The sequence below is a fragment of the Oncorhynchus keta genome, unplaced genomic scaffold (assembly GCF_023373465.1).
Source record: "Oncorhynchus keta strain PuntledgeMale-10-30-2019 unplaced genomic scaffold, Oket_V2 Un_contig_15718_pilon_pilon, whole genome shotgun sequence".
In the NCBI taxonomy this organism is placed as follows: domain Eukaryota; kingdom Metazoa; phylum Chordata; class Actinopteri; order Salmoniformes; family Salmonidae; genus Oncorhynchus; species Oncorhynchus keta.
The window spans coordinates 31,150-57,151 of record NW_026279473.1 but is presented as its reverse complement, the minus strand read 5'-3'; the positions used below and the strand labels follow the sequence as shown (position 1 = coordinate 57,151).

The following is a 26,002-nucleotide window of genomic DNA, read 5'->3' as shown; positions in this document are numbered from 1 at the left end:
TCTACCTCCCTAGTACTACATGCTATAACAAACAGTACCTCTACCTCCCTAGTACTACATGCTATAACAAACAGTACCTCTACCTCCCTAGTACTACATGCTATATCAAACAGTACCTCTACCTCCCTAGTACTACATGCTATAACAAACAGTACCTCTACCTCCCTAGTACTACATGCTATATCAAACAGTACCTCTACCTCCCTAGTACTACATGCTATATCAAACAGTACCTCTACCTCCCTAGTACTACATGCTATAACAAACAGTACCTCTACCTCCCTAGTACTGCATGCTATGACAAACAGTACCTCTACCTCCCTAGTACTGCATGCTATAACAAACAGTACCTCTACCTCCCTAGTACTACATGCTATAACAAACAGTACCCCTACCTCCCTAGTACTACATGCTATAACAAACAGTACCCCTACCTCCCTAGTACTACATGCTATAACAAACAGTACCTCTACCTCCCTAGTACTGCATGCTATGACAAACAGTACCTCTACCTCCCTAGTACTGCATGCTATGACAAACAGTACCTCTACCTCCCTAGTACTACATGCTATGACAAACAGTACCTCTACCTCCCTAGTACTACATGCTATAACAAACAGTACCTCTACCTCCCTAGTACTACATGCTATAACAAACAGTACCTCTACCTCCCTAGTACTACATGCTATGACAAACAGTACCTCTACCTCCCTAGTACTACATGCTATAACAAACAGTACCTCTACCTCCCTAGTACTACATGCTATAACAAACAGTACCTCTACCTCCCTAGTACTACATGCTATAACAAACAGTACCTCTACCTCCCTAGTACTACATGCTATAACAAACAGTACCTCTACCTCCCTAGTACTACATGCTATAACAAACAGTACCTCTACCTCCCTAGTACTACATGCTATAACAAACAGTACCTCTACCTCCCTAGTACTACATGCTATAACAAACAGTACCTCTACCTCCCTAGTACTACATGCTATAACAAACAGTACCTCTACCTCCCTAGTACTACATGCTATAACAAACAGTACCCCTACCTCCCTAGTACTACATGCTATAACAAACAGTACCTCTACCTCCCTAGTACTACATGCTATAACAAACAGTACCTCTACCTCCCTAGTACTACATGCTATAACAAACAGTACCTCTACCTCCCTAGTACTACATGCTATGACAAACAGTACCTCTACCTCCCTAGTACTACATGCTATAACAAACAGTACCTCTACCTCCCTAGTACTACATGCTATGACAAACAGTACCTCTACCTCCCTAGTACTACATGCTATAACAAACAGTACCTCTACCTCCCTAGTACTACATGCTATGACAAACAGTACCTCTACCTCCCTAGTACTACATGCTATAACAAACAGTACCTCTACCTCCCTAGTACTACATGCTATAACAAACAGTACCTCTACCTCCCTAGTACTACATGCTATAACAAACAGTACCTCTACCTCCCTAGTACTACATGCTATATCAAACAGTACCTCTACCTCCCTAGTACTACATGCTATAACAAACAGTACCTCTACCTCCCTAGTACTACATGCTATATCAAACAGTACCTCTACCTCCCTAGTACTACATGCTATAACAAACAGTACCTCTACCTCCCTAGTACTACATGCTATAACAAACAGTACCTCTACCTCCCTAGTACTACATGCTATAACAAACAGTACCTCTACCTCCCTAGTACTACATGCTATAACAAACAGTACCTCTACCTCCCTAGTACTGCATGCTATAACAAACAGTACCTCTACCTCCCTAGTACTGCATGCTATAACAAACAGTACCTCTACCTACCTAGTACTACATGCTATAACAAACAGTACCTCTACCTCCCTAGTACTACATGCTATAACAAACAGTACCTCTACCTCCCTAGTACTACATGCTATAACAAACAGTACCTCTACCTCCCTAGTACTACATGCTATAACAAACAGTACCTCTACCTCCCTAGTACTACATGCTATAACAAACAGTACCTTTACCTCCCTAGTACTGCATGCTATAACAAACAGTACCTCTACCTCCCTAGTACTGCATGCTATAACAAACAGTACCTCTACCTCCCTAGTACTACATGCTATAACAAACAGTACCTCTACCTCCCTCGTACTGCATGCTATGAAAAACGGACAGACGGACGGACAGACAGACAGACAGACGGACAGACAGACGTTACAGTTTTTTTCAATCACTTCGGCACAATATTCAGATGTATTTTTTTCAAACTGTTAACACTTGTAAGAGCCCCCTATCGTCTGTTCAGAATCTTTGGGGTTTCACACATCTTGCAACCCCGCAGCGCACACACTTTTACACACACCAACTGATTGATGGATGGTTGTTGTTGTTTTCATGCTTTGTCTGTTCGTTCCCATATTATGTCTCTCTCTGATCAGCTACCCAGGAAAGGGCTGAAACTAGCTCATAATTAATACTGAATATGTAGCCTAAAAAATCTGCTTTGTGAAATCCATAACTTGCTTACATCAGATAACATTCATATACTGGCCCTCGCTTCATACTGGTCGACCAAACCCACTGGCTCCAGGTCATCTACAAGTCTCTGCTAGGTAAAGCCCCGCCTTATCTCAGCTCACTGGTCACCATAGCAGCACCCACCTGTAGCACGTGCTCCAGCAGGTATATTTCACTGGTCATCCCCAAAGCCAATTCTTCCTTTGGCCGGCTTTCCTTTCAGTTCTCTGCTGCCAATGACTGGAACGAATTGCAAAAATCACTGAAGCTGGAGACTCATATCTCCCTCACTAACTTTAAGCACCAGCTGTCAGAGCAGCTCACAGATCAATGCACCTGTACATAGCCCATCTGTAAATAGCCCATCCAACTACCTCATCCCCATACTGTATTTATTTATTTATCTTGCTCCTTTGCACCCCAGAATCTATATTTGCACATTCATATTTTGCACATCTACCATTCCAGTGTTTTAATTGTTATATTGTAATTACTTCACCACCATGGCCTATGTATTGCCTTACCTCCCTTATCCTACCTCATTTGCACATGCTGTATATGTATATATACTTTTTTCTACTGTATTATTGACTGTATGTTTGTTTATTTCATGTGTAACTCTGTGTTGTTGTATGTGTCGAACTGCTTTGCTTTATCTTGGCCAGGTCGCAGTTCTAAATGAGAACTTGTTCTCAACTAGCCTACCTGGTTCAATAAAGATGACATTTAAAAAATAAATAAAACCATTTTTTTAAATACTGTATTAGCCATTTCTGAGACTCACTTAGATGATACAGCAGTAACATCTACAGAAGAGACAGGAATGCCTGCGAGGGAGGTGTTGCTGTATATATTCAGAGCCTTATCCCTGTAATGTTTATAGGGGAGGTGTTGCTGTATATATTCAGAGCCTTATCCCTGTAATGCTTATGAGGGAGGTGTTGCTGTATATATTCAGAGCCTTATCCCTGTAATGCTTATGAGGGAGGTGTTGCTGTATATATTCAGAGCCTTATCCCTGTAATGCTTATGAGGGAGGTGTTGCTGTATATATTCAGAGCCTTATCCCTGTAATGCTTATGAGGGAGGTGTTGCTGTATATATTCAGAGCCTTATCCCTGTAATGCTTATGGGGGAGGTGTTGCTGTATATATTCAGAGCCTTATCCCTGTAATGCTTATGGGGGAGGTGTTGTATATATTCAGAGACTTATCCCTGTAATGCTTATGGGGGAGGTGTTGTATATATTCAGAGACTTATCCCTGTAATGCTTATGGGGGAGGTGTTGCTGTATATATTCAGAGCCTTATCCCTGTAATGCTTATGAGGGAGGTGTTGCTGTATATATTCAGAGCCTTATCCCTGTAATGCTTATGGGGGAGGTGTTGCTGTATATATTCAGAGCCATATCCCTGTAATGTTTAGAGGAGATCTCATGTCAGGTGTTATTGAAGTGTTGTGGTTGGAGGTTCACTTGGCCCTTCATCTAAAGCCTTTTATTGTGGGGTGTTTCTGTAGGCCACCAAGTGCTAACAGTCAGTATCTAAATAATGTGTGTGAAATGCTTGATAGTGTATGTGATGTAAACAGAGAGGTCTACTTTCTCAGGGACCTGAATATTGACTGGTTTTCATCAAGCTGTCCACTCAACAGGAAGCTTCTCACTGTAACCAGTGTCTGTAATCTGGTTCAGGTTATTAATCAACCCACTCAACAGGAAGCTTCTCACTGTAACCAGTGTCTGTAATCTGGTTCAGGTTATTAATCAACCCACTCAACAGGAAGCTTCTCACTGTAACCAGTGTCTGTAATCTGGTTCAGGTTATTAATCAACCCACTCAACAGGAAGCTTCTCACTGTAACCAGTGCCTGTAACCTGGTTCAGGTTATTAATCAACCCACTCAACAGGAAGCTTCTCACTGTAATCAGTGCCTGTAACCTGGTTCAGGTTATTAATCAACCTACTCAACAGGAAGCTTCTCACTGTAATCAGTGCCTGTAATCTGGTTCAGGTTATTAATCAACCCACTCAATAGGAAGCTTCTCACTATAACCAGTGCCTGTAACCTGGTTCAGGTTATTAATCAACCCACTCAACAGGAAGCTTCTCACTATAACCAGTGTCTGTAACCTGGTTCAGGTTATTAATCAACCCACTCAACAGGAAGCTTCTCACTGTAACCAGTGTCTGTAACCTGGTTCAGGTTATTAATCAACCCACTCAACAGGAAGCTTCTCACTGTAACCAGTGTCTGTAATCTGGTTCAGGTTATTAATCAACCCACTCAACAGGAAGCTTCTCACTGTAACCAGTGTCTGTAATCTGGTTCAGGTTATTAATCAACCTACTCAACAGGAAGCTTCTCACTGTAACCAGCGTCTGTAATCTGGTTCAGGTTATTAATCAACCTAGTCAACAGGAAGCTTCTCACTGTAACCAGTGTCTGTAATCTGGTTCAGGTTATTAATCAACCTACTCAACAGGAAGCTTCTCAATGTAACCAGTGCCTGTGACCTGGTTCAGGTTATTAATCAACCCACTCAACAGGAAGCTTCTCACTGTAACCAGTGCCTGTAATCTGGTTCAGGTTATTAATCAACCCACTCAACAGGAAGCTTCTCACTGTAACCAGTGTCTGTAATCTGGTTCAGGTTATTAATCAACCCACTCAACAGGAAGCTTCTCACTGTAACCAGTGTCTGTAATCTGGTTCAGGTTATTAATCAACCCACTCAACAGGAAGCTTCTCACTGTAACCAGTGTCTGTAACCTGGTTCAGGTTATTAATCAACCCACTCAACAGGAAGCTTCTCACTGTAACCAGTGTCTGTAATCTGGTTCAGGTTATTAATCAACCCACTCAACAGGAAGCTTCTCACTGTAACCAGTGCCTGTAATCTGGTTCAGGTTATTAATCAACCCACTCAACAGGAAGCTTCTCACTGTAACCAGTGTCTGTAATCTGGTTCAGGTTATTAATCAACCTACCAGGGTGTTTACAAACACTACAGGAACAAGATCATCCACATGTATCGATCACATCTTTACTAATACTGTAGAATACTGTAGAACGTTGTTCTAAAGCTGTATTTAAACCCATTGGATGCAGTGATCACAGTATAATGGCTATATCCAGGAAAGACAAAGTTCCAAAAGCTGGGCCTAAAATAGTGTATAAGAGATCATACAAAATATTTAGCTGTGACTCTTATGTGGATGTTAAATATATTAGTTGGTCTGATGTGATTAATAAGCAGCATCCAGACGCTGCACTTGATGAATTTATGAAATGGCTTCTTCCAATGATTGATAAACATGAACCTGTTAAGAAACGGACTGTTAGAACTGTTAAGGCTCCATGGATTGATGAGGAATTGAACAACTGTATGGTTGAAAGAGATGGGGGTAAAGGAGTGGCTAATACATCTGTCTGCCCATCTGACTGGCTGACTTACTGCAGATTGAGAAATGATGTGACTAAACTTATAATATTATATTATTATTATATTATTATATTATAAACTCAACGCGAAGAAGAACCTGTATTATGAAGCCAAGATCAATGACATAAAGAATGATGGGAAAAAACTTTTGGAGAACTTTAAATGGAAATTATGGACAGAAAGACAAATTCAACTCCATCTTTCAACCAATCAGATGGCTTATTCACCACAAAACCATTTGGTGTTGGCAATTTTTTTAATGATTACTTCATTGGCAAAGTGGGCAAACTTAGGCACACAACGAAAAGTGAGAAATCAAATTTATGCATAAAATAACTAATAATGAAAGAAAAGTTAGTGTGGGAGAAGTTTAAAAATTATTGTTATCGATCAATAATGACAAACCTCCTGGCATTGACAACTTAGATGGAAAGCTACTGAGGATGGTAGCTGACTCTATAGCCACTCCTATCTGTCATATCTTTAATCTGAGCCTAGAGGAAAGTCATTGTCCTCAGGCCTGGAGGGAAGCCAAAGTCATTCCACTACCCGATAGTGGTAAACTGTCCTTTACTGGTTCTAACAGCAGACCTATCAGCTTCCTGACAGCTCTTAGCAAGCTGGTGAAAAAAATAGTGTTTGGCCAAATACAATGCTATTTCTCTGTAATCAAATGAACAACAGACTTTCGGTTATAGAGAAGGGCACTTAAGATGTACTGGACTGACACTAATGACTGATAATTGGTTGAATGAAATTGATAATAAGAAGCTTGTGGGAGTTGTACTGTTAGATTTCAGTGCAGCCTTCAATATTATTGACCATAACCTGTTGTTGAGAAAACATACAGTACCAGTCAAACGTTTGGACACACCTACTCATTCCAGGGTTTTTCTTAATTTTTTAAAACTATTTTCTACATTGTAGAATAATAGGGAAGACATCAAAATTATGAAATAACGTATATATGAAATCATGTAGCAACCAAGAAAGTGTTAACAAAAATCTAAATATATGCCTTGATGACAGATTTGCTCACTCTTGGACCTAGACTTGGTGCTCCGATACTGCTTGCCGTGCAGTAGCAGAGAGAACAGTCTATGACTAAGGTGGCCGGAGTCTTTGACAATTATTTAGTCCTTCCTCTGACACCACCTGGTGTAGAGGGCCTGGATGGCAGGAAGCTTGTCTCCAGTGATGTACTGGGCCGTACGGATCAGCGTGGCAGATGTGTTGTTGTCGACCCTTTCCACCTGGGGTCGGCCCGTCAGGAAGTCCTGGATCCAGTTGCAGAGGGAGGTGTTTAGTCCTGGGGTCCTTAGCTTAGTGATGAGCTTTGAGGGCACTATGGTGTTGAACACTGAGCTGTAGTCAATGAACAGCATTCTCACATAGGTGTTCCTTTCGTCCAGGTGGGAAAAGGCAGAGTGGAGTGTGATTGCGTCATCTGTGGATCTGTTGGGGCGGTATGCGAATTGGAGTGGGTCTAGAGTTTCTGGGATAATGGTGTTGATGTGAGCCATGACCAGCCTTTCAAAGCACTTCATGGCTACAGAAGTGAGTGCTACTGGACAGAAATATCGGGAGGTTTCCTTCGCTCTCTTGGGCACAGGGACTATGGTGGTCTGTTTGAAACATGTAGAAATTAGTTACTTTTAAAAAATGTATTTCACCTTTATTTAACCAGTTGAGAACAAGTTCTCATTTAAAACTGTGACCTGGCCAAGATAAAGCAAAGCAGTGCGACAAAAACAACAACACAGAGTTACACAGTAAACAAACGTACAGTCAATAACACAATAGAAAACAAATCTATGTGCAGCAATGAAAAGGCCATAGAGATGAAATAATACAAATTTAGCATTAACACTGGAGTGATAGATGTGCAGGTGATAATGTGCTAGTAGAGAAGGACTTACCGCCCCGTGAGTGTTACGGGGCGGTAGTCATTTAGGCAGATTACCTTCGCTTTCTTGGGCACAGGGACTATGGTGGTCTACTTGAAACATGTAGGTATTACAGACTGGGTCAGGGAGAGGTTAAACATGTAGGTATTACAGACTGGGTCAGGGAGAGGTTAAACATGTAGGTATTACAGACTGGGTCAGGGAGAGGTTAAACATGTAGTTATTACAGACTGGGTCAGGGAGAGGTTAAACATGTAGGTATTACAGACTGGGTCAGGGAGAGGTTAAACATGTAGGTATTACAGACTGGGTCAGGGAGAGGTTAAACATGTAGTTATTACAGACTGGGTCAGGGAGAGGTTAAACATGTAGGTATTACAGACTGGGTCAGGGAGAGGTTAAACATGTAGGTATTACAGACTGGGTCAGGGAGAGGTTAAACATGTAGGTATTACAGACTGGGTCAGGTCTGAGAGGTTAAACATGTAGGTATTACAGACTGGGTCAGGGAGAGTTCAACATAGTTAAACATGTAGGTATTACAGACTGGGTCAGGGAGAGGTTAAACATGTAGGTATTACAGACTGGGTCAGGGAGAGGTTAAACATGTAGGTATTACAGACTGGGTCAGGGAGAGGTTAAACATGTAGTTATTACAGACTCAGTCAGGGAGAGGTTAAACATGTAGGTATTACAGACTCAGTCAGGGAGAGGTTAAACATGTAGGTATTACAGACTCAGTCAGGGAGAGGTTAAACATGTAGGTATTACAGACTGGGTCAGGGAGAGGTTAAACATGTAGGTATTACAGACTGGGTCAGGTTGAGACATGTAGGTATTACAGACTGGGTCAGGGAGAGGTTAAACATGTAGGTATTACAGACTGGGTCAGGGAGAGGTTAAACATGTAGGTATTACAGACTGGGTCAGGGAGAGGTTAAACATGTAGGTATTACAGACTCTGTCAGGGAGAGGTTAAACATGTAGGTATTACAGACTGGGTCAGGTTAAACATGTAGGTATTACAGACTCAGTCAGGGAGAGGTTAAACATGTAGGTATTACAGACTGGGTCAGGGAGAGGTTAAACATGTAGGTATTACAGACTGGGTCAGGGAGAGGTTAAACATGTAGGTATTACAGACTCAGTCAGGGAGAGGTTAAACATGTAGGTATTACAGACTCAGTCAGGGAGAGGTTAAACATGTAGGTATTACAGACTGGGTCAGGGAGAGGTTAAACATGTAGGTATTACAGACTCAGTCAGGGAGAGGTTAAACATGTAGGTATTACAGACTGGGTCAGGGAGAGGTTAAACATGTAGGTATTACAGACTCAGTCAGGGAGAGGTTAAACATGTAGGTATTACAGACTCAGTCAGGGGGAGGTTAAACATGTAGGTATTACAGACTGGGTCAGGGAGAGGTTAAACATGTAGGTATTACAGACTGGGTCAGGGAGAGGTTAAACATGTAGGTATTACAGACTGGGTCAGGGAGAGGTTAAACATGTAGGTATTACAGACTGGGTCAGGGAGAGGTTAAACATGTAGGTATTACAGACTGGGTCAGGGAGAGGTTAAACATGTAGGTATTACAGACTGGGTCAGGGAGAGGTTAAACATGTAGGTATTACAGACTGGGTCAGGGAGAGGTTAAACATGTAGGTATTACAGACTGGGTCAGGGAGAGGTTAAACATGTAGGTATTACAGACTGGGTCAGGGAGAGGTTAAACATGTAGGTATTACAGACTGGGTCAGGGAGAGGTTAAACATGTAGGTATTACAGACTGGGTCAGGGAGAGGTTAAACATGTAGGTATTACAGACATAATCTAACATCACCTCCATCTATCTAACATCACCTCCATCTAACTAACATAATCTAACATCACCTCCATCTAACTAACATAATCTAACATCACCTCCATCTAACTAACATAATCTAACATCACCTCCATCTATCTAACATCACCTCCATCTATCTAACATCATCTCCATCTAACTAACATCATCTCCATCTATCTAACATCACCTCCATCTATCTAACATCACCTCCATCTAACTAACATCATCTCCATCTATCTAACATCATCTCCATCTACCTAACATCATCTCCATCTACCTAACATCATCTCCATCTAACTAACATCACCTCCATCTATCTAACATCACCTCCATCTATCTAACATCACCTCCATCTATCTAACATCACCTCCATCTATCTAACATCACCATCCATCTATCTAACATCAACATCACCTAACATCACCTCCATCTATCTAACATCACCTCCATCTATCTAACATCACCTCCATCTATCTAACATCACCTCCATCTATCTAACATCACCTCCATAATCTAACATAATCTATCAACATAATCTCCATCTATCTAACATCACCTCCATCTATCTAACATAATCAAACATCACCTCCATCTAACTAACATCACCTCCATCTATCTAACATACTAACATCACCTCCATCTATCTAACATCATCTCCATCTATCTAACATATCTAACATCACCTCCATCTATCTAACATCATCTAACATCACCTCCATCTATATCTAACATCACCTCCATCTATCTAACATCATCTAACATCACCTCCATCTATCTAACATCATCTAACATCACCTCCATCTATCTAACATCATCACCTCCATCTACCTAACATCATCTCCATCTATCTAACATCATCTAACATCACCTCCATCTAACATCTAACATCACCTCCATCTATCTAACATCACCTCCATCTATCTAACATCACCTCCATCTATCACATCTATCACCTCCATCTATCTAACATCATCTAACATCACCTCCATCTATCTAACATCACACCTCCATCTATCTAACATCACCTCCATCTATCTAACATAACATCACCTCCATCTATCTAACATCACCTCCATCTATCTAACATCACCTCCATCTAACTAACATAGTCTAACATCACCTCCATCTATCTAACATCACCACCTCCATCTATCTAACATCACCTCCATCTAACATAACATAGTCTAACATCACCTCCATCTATCTAACATCACCTCCATCTAACTAACATTAGAGGTGATGTTAGATATAATCTAACATCACCTCCATCTAATTAAGGTGATGTTAGATAGATGGAGGTGATGTTCTATCTAACATAATCTAACATCAGATGGAGGTGAAACATCACCTCCATCTATTAGATGGAGGTGATCCATTAGATAGATGGAGGTGATGTTAGAACATCATGTTAGATAGATGGAGGTGATGTTAGATAGATGGAGGTGATGTTAGGTAGATGGAGGTGAAGTTAGTTAGATGGAGGTGATGTTAGATAGATGGAGGTGATGTTAGATGATGTTGATGTTACATAGATGGAGGTGATGTTAGTTAGATGGAGGTGATGTTAGATAGATGGAGGTGATTTTAGATGATGTTAGTTAGATGGAGGTGATGTTAGATAGATGGAGGTGATGTTAGATAGATGGAGGTGATGTTAGATAGATGGAGGTGATGTTAGATAGATGGAGGTGATGTTAGTTAGATGGAGGTGATGTTAGATAGATGGAGGTGATGTTAGTTAGATGGAGGTGATGTTAGTTAGATGGAGGTGATGTTAGATAGATGGATGTTAGATAGATGGAGGTGATGTTAGATAGATGGAGGTGATGTTAGATAGATGGAGGTGATGTTAGTTAGATGGAGGTGATGTTAGATAATGTTAGTTAGATGGTGGTGATGTTAGATAGATGGAGGTGATGTTAGATAGATGGAGGTGATTTTAGATGATGTTAGTTAGATGGAGGTGATGTTAGATATATGATGGTTATGTTAGATAGATGGAGGTGATGTTAGATAGATGGAGGTGATGTTAGATATATGATGGTTATGTTAGTTAGATGGAGGTGATGTTAGATAGATGGAGGTGATGTTAGATAGATGGAGGTGATGTTAGCTAGATGGAGGTGATGTTGGATAGATGGAGGTGATGTTAGGTAGATGGAGGTGATGTTAGGTAGATGGAGGTGATGTTAGATAGATGGAGGTGATGTTAGTTAGATGGAGGTGATGTTATAGATGGAGGTGATGTTAGGTAGATAGGTGATGTTAGGTAGATGGAGGTGATGTTAGCTAGATGGAGGTGATGTTGGATAGATGGAGGTGATGTTAGGTAGATGGAGGTGATGTTAGATGATGTTAGATAGATGGAGGTGATGTTAGATAGATGGAGGTGATGTTAGATAGATGGAGGTGATGTTAGCTAGATGGAGGTGATGTTGGATAGATGGAGGTGATGTTAGGTAGATGGAGGTGATGTTAGTTAGATGGAGGTGATGTTAGATAGATGGAGGTGATGTTAGATAGATGGAGGTGATGTTAGTTAGATGGAGGTGATGTTAGATAGATGGAGGTGATGTTAGATGGATTTACATGGGCAGTCCTGTTTCAAAACAACTTGGATCAGTCAATCTTATCTCAGTTTGATACACATATATGTACCACACACACATGCAAGCATATACACACACACACATAATCACATGCTGATGTTAATAGAAAGTGGAAGTCTTTGTTTTACATGGGCAGTCCTGTTTCAAAACAACTTGGATCAGTCAATCTTATCTCAGTTTGATACACATATATGTACCACACACACATGCAAGCATATACACACACACACATAATCACACATGCTAAAGCTCTTTGTTCAATAGTGAAAGTCAAGTCCTTTCTTTTTTTGCCACTCACTCTGAAGATCAGAGCTGTCTTTATAAATCAGAGAGGATCAGAGCTGTCTTTATAAATCAGAGAGGATCAGAGCTGTCTTTATAAATCAGAGAAGATCAGAGCTGTCTTTATAAATCAGAGAAAATCAGAGCTGTCTTTATAAATCAGAGAAGATCAGAGCTGTCTTTATAAATCAGAGAAGATCAGAGCTGTCTTTATAAATCAGAGAGGATCAGAGCTGTCTTTATAAATCAGAGAGGATCAGAGCTGTCTTTATAAATCAGAGAAGATCAGAGCTGTCTTTATAAATCAGAGAAGATCAGAGCTGTCTTTATAAATCAGAGAAGATCAGAGCTGTCTTTATAAATCAGAGAAGATCAGAGCTGTCTTTATAAATCAGAGAAGATCAGAGCTGTCTTTATAAATCAGAGAAAATCAGAGCTGTCTTTATAAATCAGAGAAGATCAGAGCTGTCTTTATAAATCAGAGAAGATCAGAGCTGTCTTTATAAATCAGAGAAGATCAGAGCTGTCTTTATAAATCAGAGAAGATCAGAGCTGACTTTATAAATCTGAGAAGATCAGAGCTGTCTTTATAAATCAGAGAAGATCAGAGCTGTCTTTATAAATCAGAGAAGATCAGAGCTGTCTTTATAAATCAGAGAAGATCAGAGCTGTCTTTATAAATCAGAGATAATCAGAGCGGTCTTCATAAATCATAGATACTCCTTTAGAATCAGACAGTGGTGAGCCTCCCAAGTGCCGCAGCAGTCTAAGGCACTGCATTGCAGTGTTTGAGGCGTCACTACACACCCGGGTTCGATCTCAGGCTGTGTCACAGCCAGCTGTGACCGGGAGACCCATGAGGTGGCACACAATTGGCCCAGCGTCGTCTGGGTTAGGGGAGGGTTTGGCCCAGCGTCGTCTGGGTTAGGGGAGGGTTTGGCCAGCCGGGAGTCTGGGTTAGGGAGGGTTTGGCCAGCCGGGAGTCTGGGTTAGGGGAGGGTTTGGCCAGCCGGGAGTCTGGGTTAGGGGAGGGTTTGGCCCAGCGTCGTCTGGGTTAGGGGAGGGTTTGGCCAGCCGGGAGTCTGGGTTAGGGGAGGGTTTGGCCCAGAGTCGTCTGGGTTAGGGGAGGGTTTGGCCCAGCGTCGTCTGGGTTAGGGGAGGGTTTGGCCCAGCGTCGTCTGGGTTTGGGGAGGGTTTGGCCAGCCGGGAGTCTGGGTTAGGGGAGGGTTTGGCCCAGCGTCGTCTGGGTTAGGGGAGGGTTTGGCCCAGCGTCGTCTGGGTTAGGGGAGGGTTTGGCCCAGCGTCGTCCGGGTTAGGGGAGGGTTTGGCCCAGCGTTGTCTGGGTTAGGGGAGGGTTTGGCCCAGCGTCGTCTGGGTTAGGGGAGGGTTTGGCCCAGCGTCGTCTGGGTTAGGGGAGGGTTTGGCCAGCCTGGAGTCTGGGTTAGGGGAGGGTTTGGCCAGCCGGGAGTCTGGGTTAGGGGAGGGTTTGGCCCAGCGTCGTCTGGGTTAGGGGAGGGTTTGGCCAGCCGGGAGTCTGCAAGCTGACTTGGGTCGACAGCTGGACAGTGTCTCTCTGGCACACTGAGGCAGCTGGCTTCCAGGTTAAGCAAGCCGTGTGTCAAGAAACAGTGTGGCTTGGCAGGGTCGTGTATTGGAGGATACATGGCTCTCGACCTTCGCCTCTCCCGAGTCTGTAGAGGAGACACTAATTACCAGTTGGGGAGAAAGAAGGGTAAAAAGTACAACAAAATAAAATAATCAGACAGTGGTGTATACAATGGCTTAACAAAGAGCTGCAGTTAGTTAATGGGTGGCAAGGAATAAGCTTGTCCTAAATATTTCCAAAACTAAAAGCATTGTATTTCGGACAAATCATTCACTAAATCCTAAACCTCAACTACGTCTCGTAATGAATAATGTGGAAATTGAGCAAGTTGAGGTGACTGAACTGATTGGAGTAACCCTGGATTGTAAACTGTCCTGGTCAAAACATATTGATACAACAGTAGCTAAGATGGGGAGAAGTCTGTCTATAATAAAGTGCTGCTCTGCCTTCTTAACAACACTATCAACAAGGCAGGTCCTACAGGCCCTAGTTTCTACCTTCTTAACAACACTATCAACAAGGCAGGTCCTACAGGCCCTAGTTTCTACCTTCTTAACAACACTATCAACAAGGCAGGTCCTACAGGCCCTAGTTTCTATCTTCTTAACAACACTATCAACAAGGCAGGTCCTACAGGCTCTAGTTTCTACCTTCTTAACAACACTATCAACAAGGCAGGTCCTACAGGCTCTAGTTTCTATCTTCTTAACAACACTATCAACAAGGCAGGTCCTACAGGCCCTAGTTTCTATCTTCTTAACAACACTATCAACAAGGCAGGTCCTACAGGCCCTAGTTTCTATCTTCTTAACAACACTATCAACAAGGCAGGTCCTACAGGCTCTAGTTTCTACCTTCTTAACAGCACTATCAACAAGGCAGGTCCTACAGGCTCTAGTTTCTATCTTCTTAACAACACTATCAACAAGGCAGGTCCTACAGGCCCTAGTTTCTACCTTCTTAACAACACTATCAAAAAGGCAGGTCCTACAGGCCCTAGTTTCTACCTTCTTAACAACACTATCAACAAGGCAGGTCCTACAGGCTCTAGTTTCTATCTTCTTAACAACACTATTAACAAGGCAGGTCCTACAGGCCCTAGTTTCTATCTTCTTAACAACACTATCAACAAGGCAGGTCCTACAGGCCCTAGTTTCTCACCTTCTTAACAACACTATGAACAAGGCAGGTCCTACAGGCCCTAGTTTAGTCACACCTGGACTACTGTTCAGTCGTGTGGTCAGGTGCCACAAAGAGGCACTTGGTAAAATTGCAGTTGGCTCAGAACAGGGCAGCACGGCTGGCCCTTGGATGTACACATAGTAACATTAATGACATGCATGTCAATCTCTCCTGGCTCAAAGTGGAAGAGAGATTGATTTCATCATTACAAGCTGAATGTACCGAGCTGTCTGTTTAAAATACTAGCACACAGCTCGGACACCCATGCCTACCCCACAAGACATGCCACCAGAGGTCTCTTCACAGTCCCCAAGTCCAGAACAGACTATGGGAGGTTCACAGTACTACATCATACCATTAATATCACAGGGCCCCAACACGGCTACACCATAACTGGCCAGGGGCCCCACACTGCTACACCATAACTAGTCAGGGGCCCCACACTGCTACATCATAACTGACCAGGGGCCCCACACTGCTACATCATAACTGACCAGGGGCCCCACACTGCTACATCATAACTGACCAGGGGCCCCACACAGCTACACCATAACTGGCCAGGGACCCCACACTGCTACACCATAACTGACCAGGGGCCCCACACTGATACATCATAACTGACCAGGGGCCCCACACTGATACATCATAACTGACCAGGGGCCCCACACTGCTACATCATAACTGACCAGGAGCCCCACACTGATACATCATAACTGACCAGGGGCCCCACACTGCTACACCATAACTGGCCAGGGACCCCACACTGCTACACCATAACTGACCAGGGGCCCCACACTGATACATCATAACTGACCAGGGGCCCCACACTGATACATCATAACTGACCAGGGGCCCCACACTGCTACATCATAACTGACCAGGAGCCCCACACTGATACATCATAACTGACCAGGGCCCCACACTGCTTCATAACACCAGGGGCCCCACACTGATACATCATAACTGACCAGGGGCCCCACACTGCTACATCATAAATGACCAGGAGCCCCACACTGATACATCATAACTGACCAGGAGCCCCACACTGCTACATCATAACTGACCAGGGGCCCCACACTGATACATCATAACTGACCAGGGGCACCACACTGATACATCATAACTGACCAGGGGCCCCACACTGATACATCATAACTGGCCAGGAGCCCCACACTGATACATCATAACTGACCAGGGGCCCCACACGGCTACACCATAACTGTCCACGGGCCCCAACACGGCTACACCATAACTGGCCAGGGGCCCCACACTGCTACACCATAACTGGCCAGGGGCCCCACACTGCTACACCATAACTGGCCAGGGGCCCCACACTGCTACACCATAACTAGCCAGGGGCCCCACACTGCTACATCATAACTGACCAGGGGCCCCACACTGCTACATCATAACTGACCAGGGGCCCCACACTGCTACATCATAACTGACCAGGGGCCCCACACAGCTACACCATAACTGACCAGGGGCCCCACACTGATACATCATAACTGACCAGGGGCCCCACACTGATACATCATAACTGACCAGGGGCCCCACACTGCTACATCATAACTGACCAGGAGCCCCACACTGATACATCATAACTGACCAGGGGCCCCACACTGCTACATCATAACTGACCAGGGGCCCCACACTGATACATCATAACTGACCAGGGGCCCCACACTGCTACATCATAACTGACCAGGGGCCCCACACTGATACATCATAACTGACCAGGGGCACCACACTGATACATCATAACTGACCAGGGGCCCCACATGGCTACATCATAACTGACCAGGGGCCCCACACTGATACATCATAACTGGCCAGGGGCCCCACACTGATACATCATAACTAGCCAGGGGCCCCACACTGCTACATCATAACTGACCAGGGGCCCCACATGGCTACATCATAACTGACCAGGGGCCCCACACTGATACATCATAACTGGCCAGGGGCCCCACACTGATACATCATAACTGACCAGGGGCCCCACATGGCTACATCAGGCTTCGTTATTGTCATGCTCATTAGAATATGAGTCATTATCATATTGTTGCCAAGGAGCGATTTCAGTGTTCCTACACTTGGTTTGCATATCATTGATTTAAAGAACGGAGTTTGTTTGTCCTGTCTTGGGGCGATCACACGCACGCACACAGACCGGAAATCGAAAACTTCCGAAAGGAAGGCTACTGCCCTCCAAACCTGGACACATATGGATGCACACACACACACAACACACACACACAACACACACACAACACACACACAACACACACACAACACACACACAACACACACACACACAACACACACACACACAACACACACACACACAACACACACACACACACAACACACACACACACAACACACACACACACAACACACACACACACAACACACACACAACACACACACAACACACACACAACACACACACATGTGCACACCACACACTCTCTCTTTAGCCATATGACTAAGTCAAAGACCAGCCTTCTATAATGCCAGGAGTTTACATGAAGAAACCATACAGAGCATTCAGGAAGTATTCAGAGCCCTTGACATTGTTCCACATTTTGTTACGTTTCAGCCTCATTCTAAAATTGATTAAATCGTTTTTTTCTCATCAATTTACACACAATACCCCATAATGACAAACGCAAAAAACTGTTCTTTAGAAATGTTTGCACATTTATTGCAAATTTTAAAAAACTGAAATATCTTATTTACATAAGTACTCAGTCCTTTTGCTATGAGACTCTAAATGGAGCTCAGGTGTATCCTGTTTCCATTGATCATCCTTGAGATGTTTTTACAACTTGATTGGAGTCCACCTCTGGTCCTCTTCCTCTGGTCCTCTCCCTCTGGCGCTCTCCTCTCTAGACCTCTCCCTCTGGTCCTCTCCTCTCTGGTCCTCTCCCTCTGGTCCTCTCCCTCTGGTCCTCTCCTCTCTGGTCCTCTCCCTCTGGTCCTCTCCTATCTGGTCCTCTCCCTCTGGTCCTCTCCCTCTGGTCCTCTCCTCTCTGGTCCTCTCCCTCTGGTCCTCTCCCTCTGGCGCTCTCCTCTCTAGACCTCTCCCTCTGGTCCTCTCCTCTCTGGTCCTCTCCCTCTGGTCCTCTCCCTCTGGTCCTCTCCTCTCTGGTCCTCTCCCTCTGGTCCTCTCCTCTCTGGTCCTCTCCCTCTGGTCCTCTCCCTCTGGTCCTCTCCTCTCTGGTCCTCTCCCTCTGGTCCTCTCCTCTCTGGTCCTCTCCCTCTGGTCCTCTCCTCTCTGGTCCTCTCCCTCGTCCTCTCCCCCTTCCTCCCTCTCTCTACTAAAATAACAAAACATCCCTCTCTCCCTCGTCCTCCCCCCCTTCCTCCCTCTCTCTACTAAAATACCAAAACATCACCCTCTCCCTCATCCTCTCCCCTTCCTCCCTCTCTCTACTAAAATACCAAAACATCGCTCTCTCCCTCGTCCTCTCCCCCTTCCTCCCTCTCTCTACTAAAATACCAAAACATCCCCCTCTCCCTCATCCTCTCCCCCTTCCTCTACTAAAATACCAAAACATCCCTCTCTCCCTCATCCTCTCCCCCTTCCTCCCTCTCTCTACTAAAATACCAAAACATCCCCCTCTCCCTCGTCCTCTCCCCCTTCCTCCCTCTCTCTACTAAAATAACAAAACATCCCTCTCTCCCTCATCCTCCCCCCTTCCTCCCTCTCTCTACTAAAATACCAAAACATCCCCCTCTCCCTCATCCTCTCCCCCTTCCTCCCTCTCTCTACTAAAATACCAAAACATCCCTCTCTCCCTCGTCCTCTCCCCCTTCCTCCCTCTCTCTACTAAAATACCAAAACATCCCCCTCTCCCTTGTCCTCTCCCCCTTCCTCCCTCTCTCTACTAAAATACCAAAACATCCCTCTCTCCCTCGTCCTCTCCCTCGTCCTCTCCCCTTCCTCCCTCTCTCTACTAAAATACCAAAACATCCCTCTCTCCCTCGTCCTCTCCCCCTTCCTCCCTCTCTCTACTAAAATAACAAAACATCCCCCTCTCCCTCATCCTCTCCCCCTTCATCTACTAAAATAACAAAACATCCCTCTCTCCCTCGTCCTCTCCCCCTTCCTCCCTCTCTCTACTAAAATACCAAAACATCCCCCTCTCCCTTGTCCTCTCCCCCTTCCTCCCTCTCTCTACTAAAATACCAAAACATCCCTCTCTCCCTCGTCCTCTCCCCCTTCCTCCCTCTCTCTACTAAAATACCAAAACATCCCCCTCTCCCTCGTCCTCTCCCCCTTCCTCCCTCTCTCTACTAAAATAACAAAACATCCCCCTCTCCCTCATCCTCTCCCCCTTCATCTACTAAAATAACAAAACATCCCTCTCTCCCTCGTCCTCTCCCCCTTCCTCCCTCTCTCTACTAAAATACCAAAACATCCCTCTCTCCCTCGTCCTCTCCCCCTTCCTCCCTCTCTCTACTAAAATACCAAAACATCCCCCTCTCCCTCGTCCTCTCCCCCTTCCTCCCTCTCTCTACTAAAATAACAAAACATCCCCCTCTCCCTCATCCTCTCCCCCTTCATCTACTAAAATACCAAAACATCCCTCTCTCCCTCGTCCTCTCCCCCTTCCTCCCTCTCTCTACTAAAATAACAAAACATCCCCCTCTCCCTCATCCTCCCCCTCTTCCTCCCTCTCTCTACTAAAATACCAAAACATCCCTCTCTCGCCCAGCCTCTGAGAATGCACTGCCATAGCTGTGCGTTGGTCACCAGCTCTGGTCACCTGATGGGTGGTGGTCGCGGTGAGGAGATCGACCGGGCGGAGTGTGTCATCCGTATGAACGACGCCCCCACGGCGCTGGGGTACGGGCGAGACGTCGGGCGCCGCACCTCGCTACGCGTCATCGCTCACTCCAGCATGCAGAGGGTCCTACGGAACCGCCACGAACTGCTCAACACATCCCAGGTTAGATGATTCTCTGGGATTTCAAACGTGCATCTTGTGTAAACGGTTTGGTTGAACAGCAACAATCTCGACTCCGAACTAGACAGCCTCTCCTCTCTACTCAGCCTCTCCTCTCTGCGTCCTGATCTGATATACTTCCAGTACTTCTTTCTGCATGTTGTTGATGAATGTTGTACTACTGGGGACAATATAGGTCACAGTGTTATCTACTGGGGACAATATAGGTCACAGTGTTATCTACTGGGGACAATATAGGTCACAGTGTTATCTACTGGGGACAATATAGGTCACAGTGTTATCTACTGGGGACAATATAGGTCACAGTGTTATCTACTGGGGACAATATAGGTCACAGTGTTATCTACTGGGGACAATATAGGTCACAGTGTTATCTACTGGGGACAATATAGGTCACAGTGTTATCTACTGGGGACAATATAGGTCACAGTGTTATCTACTGGGGACAATATAGGTCACAGTGTTATCTACTGGGGACAATATAGGTCACAGTGTTATCTACTGGGTACAATATAGGTCACAGTGTTATCTACTGGGGACAATATAGGTCACAGTGTTATCTACTGGGGACAATATAGGTCACAGTGTTATCTACTGGGGACAATATAGGTCACAGTGTTATCTACTGGGGACAATATAGGTCACAGTGTTATCTACTGGGGACAATATAGGTCACAGTGTTATCTACTGGGGACAATATAGGTCACAGTGTTATCTACTGGGGACAATATAGGACTGTCGTTGATGCGTGTTTTACTTGCAACCCAAAAAACATTCAATAAAATTCCCTCTAAAAGGTCAATAGTGCAGTGCGCTTGTCGACAAAGAAACCTATGATTGAATCCCTGCATAAGTGTTTTCAATAATGCTTTCACAGTGTTACCGACTGGGGACTGTTGGGATGACTTCGTTGATGCACGTATTGATGAAGCTGTTGACTGAGGTGGTGTACTCTTCAATGCCATTGGATGAATCCCGGAACATATTCCAGTCTGTTCTAGCAAATCAATCCTGTAGCATCCGCGTCATCTGACCACTTCCATATTGAGTGAGTCACTGGTACTTCCTGCTTTAGTTTTTGCTTGTAAGCAGGAATCAGGAGGATAGAATCATGTTTAGATTTACTAAATCGAGGGAGAGCATTGTATGCGTCTCTGTGTGGAGTAAAGGTGGTCTCGAGATTTTTTTCTCTCTGGTTGCACATTTAACATGCTGGTAGAAATGAGATAAAATGGATTTAAGTTTGCCTGCATTTAAGTCCCCGGCCACTAGGAGCGCAGCTTCTGGATGAGCATTTTATTGTTTGCTGATGGCCTTATAGAGTTGGTTGAGTGCGCTCTTCGTGCCAGCATTGGTTTGGTGGTAAATAGATGGCTACGAATAATACAGATCAGAACTCTCTCAGTGTGGTCTACAGCTTATCATGAGGTACTCTACCTCAGGCGAGCCGAACCTTGACACTTTAATATTAGACATCGCGCACCAGCTGTTATTGACAAATAGACACAGACCCTCGCCCCTCATCTTACCAGACGTAGCTGCTCTGTCCTGCCGATACACGGAGAAGCCAGCCAGCTCTATATTATCCATGTCGTCGTTCATCCACGTCTCGGTGAAACATAAGATATTACAGTTTTTAATGTCCCGTTGGTAGGAAATTCTTAATAGTAGATCATCCAGATTTTACCCCCAATTATTGGCCAATAATACAAAAGGTAGTGGTGGTTTACCTACTTGTCATCGAATTCTTACACCCTGCCCTGCTCCCTCTTTTTCTCCTTCTTTTCTTCCCACTGATGACGGGGATTTGGGCCTTGTCTCAACAAAGCAGTATATCCTTCGCATCGGAATCATTAAAGATAAAATCTTCGTCAAGTTCGAGATGAGTTATCACTGTTCTGATGTCCAGAAGCTCTTTATCGGTCGTAAGAAACAGTAGCAGCAGCAACATTATGTAGAAAATGAGTTACAAACAATGTGAAAAAAGTCAACAAAATAGCGCATTACATTATCTTCCCTCCAGGACACAGTGTTTATCAGTAGTAACATTACATTACATTCTCCTCCCTCCAGGACACAGTGTTTATCAGTAGTAACATTACATTACATTCTCCTCCCTCCAGGACACAGTGTTTATCAGTAGTAACATTACATTACATTCTCCTCCCTCCAGGACACAGTGTTTATCAGTAGTAACATTACATTCTCCTCCCTCCAGGACACAGTGTTTATCAAATCAAATCAAATCAAATCAAATCAAATTTATTTATATAGCCCTTCATACATCAGCTGATATCTCAAAGTGCTGTACAGAAACCCAGCCTAAAACCCCAAACAGCAAACAATGCAGGTGTAAAAGCACGGTGGCTAGGAAAAACTCCCTAGAAAGGCCAAAACCTAGGAAGAAACCTAGAGAGGAACCGGGCTATGTGGGGTGGCCAGTCCTCTTCTGGCTGTGCCAGAGATTATAACAGAACATGACCAAGATGTTCAAATGTTCATAAATGACCAGCATGGTCGAATAATAATAAGGCAGAACAGTTGAAACTGGAGCAGCAGCAGTCAGGTGGAATGGGGACAGCAAGGAGCCATCATGTCAGGTAGTCCTGGGGCACTGTCCTAGGGCTCAGGTCCTCCGAGAGAGAGAGAAAAGAAAGAGAGAATTACATATCTGGGGTGGCCAGTCCTCCAGGCTATGCAGTGGAGATTATAACAGAACGTGGCCAAGATGTTCAAATGTTCATAAATGACCCAGCATGGTTGAATAATAGTAAGGCAGAACAGTTGAAACTGGAGCAGGACATGGCCAGGTGGACTTACAGCAAGGAGTCCTCATGTCAGGTAGTCCTGGGACATGGTCCTAGGGCCCAGGCCAGTGTGAAACTGGAGCAGCAGCATGGCCAGGTGGACTGGGGACATTCATCATGTCAGGTAGTCCTGGGGCATGGTCCTAGGGCTCAGGTCCTCCGAGGACACAGAGAGAAGGAGAGAATTAGTAGTAACATTAGATTCACACAGGACACCCAGGACAGGAGAAGTACTTATAACAAACTGACCCTAGCCCCCCGACACATAAACTACTGCAGCATAAATACTGGAGGCTGAGACAGGAGGGGTCAGGAGACTGTGGCCCCATCCGAGGACACCCCCGGACAGGGCCAAACAGGAAGGATATAACCCCACCCACTTTGCCAAAGCACAGTATCAGTAGTAACATTACATTCTCCTCCCTCCAGGACACAGTGTTTATCAGTAATAACATTACATTCTCCTCCCTCCAGGACACAGTGTTTATCAGTAGTAACATTACATTCTCCTCCCTCCAGGACACAGTGTTTATCAGTAGTAACATTACATTCTCCTCCCTCCAGGACACAGTGTTTATCAGTAGTAACATTACATTACATTCTCCTCCCTCCAGGACACAGTGTTTATCAGTAGTAACATTACATTCTCCTCCCTCCAGGACACAGTGTTTATCAGTAGTAACATTACATTACATTCTCCTCCCTCCAGGACACAGTGTTTATCAGTAGTAACATTACATTCTCCTCCCTCCAGGACACAGTGTTTATCAGTAGTAACATTACATTCTCCTCCCTCCAGGACACAGTGTTTATCAGTAGTAACATTACATTCTCCTCCCTCCAGGACACAGTGTTTATCAGTAGTAACATTACATTCTCCTCCCTCCAGGACACAGTGTTTATCAGTAGTAACATTACATTCTCCTCCCTCCAGGACACAGTGTTTATCAGTAGTAACATTACATTCTCCTCCCTCCAGGACACAGTGTTTATCAGTAGTAACATTACATTCTCCTCCCTCCAGGACACAGTGTTTATCAGTAGTAACATTACATTCTCCTCCCTCCAGGACACAGTGTTTATCAGTAGTAACATTACATTCTCCTCCCTCCAGGACACAGTGTTTATCAGTAGTAACATTACATTACATTCTCCTCCCTCCAGGACACAGTGTTTATCAGTAGTAACATTACATTCTCCTCCCTCCAGGACACAGTGTTTATCAGTAGTAACATTACATTCTCCTCCCTCCAGGACACAGTGTTTATCAGTAGTAACATTACATTCTCCTCCCTCCAGGACACAGTGTTTATCAGTAGTAACATTACATTACATTCTCCTCCCTCCAGGACACAGTGTTTATCAGTAGTAACATTACATTCTCCTCCCTCCAGGACACAGTGTTTATCAGTAGTAACATTACATTCTCCTCCCTCCAGGACACAGTGTTTATCAGTAGTAACATTACATTCTCCTCCCTCCAGGACACAGTGTTTATCAGTAGTAACATTACATTCTCCTCCCTCCAGGACACAGTGTTTATCAGTAGTAACATTACATTCTCCTCCTCCAGGACACAGTGTTTATCAGTAGTAACATTACATTCTCCTCCCTCCAGGACACAGTGTTTATCAGTAGTAACATTACATTCTCCTCCCTCCAGGACACAGTGTTTATCAGTAGTAACATTACATTCTCCTCCCTCCAGGACACAGTGTTTATCAGTAGTAACATTACATTCTCCTCCCTCCAGGACACAGTGTTTATCAGTAGTAACATTACATTCTCCTCCCTCCAGGACACAGTGTTTATCAGTAGTAACATTACATTACATTCTCCTCCCTCCAGGACACAGTGTTTATCAGTAGTAACATTACATTCTCCTCCCTCCAGGACACAGTGTTTATCAGTAGTAACATTACATTCTCCTCCCTCCAGGACACAGTGTTTATCAGTAGTAACATTACATTACATTCTCCTCCCTCCAGGACACAGTGTTTATCAGTAGTAACATTACATTCTCCTCCCTCCAGGACACAGTGTTTATCAGTAGTAACATTACATTCTCCTCCCTCCAGGACACAGTGTTTATCAGTAGTAACATTACATTCTTCTCCTCCCTCCAGGACACAGTGTTTATCAGTAGTAACATTACATTCTCCTCCCTCCAGGACACAGTGTTTATCAGTAGTAACATTACATTACATTCTCCTCCCTCCAGGACACAGTGTTTATCAGTAGTAACATTACATTCTCCTCCCTCCAGGACACAGTGTTTATCAGTAGTAACATTACATTACATTCTCCTCCCTCCAGGACACAGTGTTTATCAGTAGTAACATTACATTCTCCTCCCTCCAGGACACAGTGTTTATCAGTAGTAACATTACATTCTCCTCCCTCCAGGACACAGTGTTTATCAGTAGTAACATTACATTACATTCTCCTCCCTCCAGGACACAGTGTTTATCAGTAGTAACATTACATTCTCCTCCCTCCAGGACACAGTGTTTATCAGTAGTAACATTACATTCTCCTCCCTCCAGGACACAGTGTTTATCAGTAGTAACATTACATTCTCCTCCCTCCAGGACACAGTGTTTATCAGTAGTAACATTACATTCTCCTCCCTCCAGGACACAGTGTTTATCAGTAGTAACATTACATTCTCCTCCCTCCAGGACACAGTGTTTATCAGTAGTAACATTACATTCTCCTCCCTCCAGGACACAGTGTTTATCAGTAGTAACATTACATTCTCCTCCCTCCAGGACACAGTGTTTATCAGTAGTAACATTACATTCTCCTCCCTC

At 44.2% G+C, this 26,002-nt stretch overlaps 1 protein-coding gene across 1 annotated transcript in view; it reads left to right on the top strand.

The window, feature by feature from the left end:
• The window catches only part of LOC118379582 (alpha-N-acetylgalactosaminide alpha-2,6-sialyltransferase 5-like), a 69,755-nt gene that overhangs the window by 39,113 nt on the left and 4,640 nt on the right, over positions 1 to 26,002 (top strand). Inside the window, exon 3 of the mRNA XM_052502512.1 lies at positions 20,131 to 20,364. Within this exon, the coding sequence (XP_052358472.1) occupies positions 20,131 to 20,364 (234 nt within the window). The remainder of the gene's footprint in view (positions 1 to 20,130; positions 20,365 to 26,002) is intronic.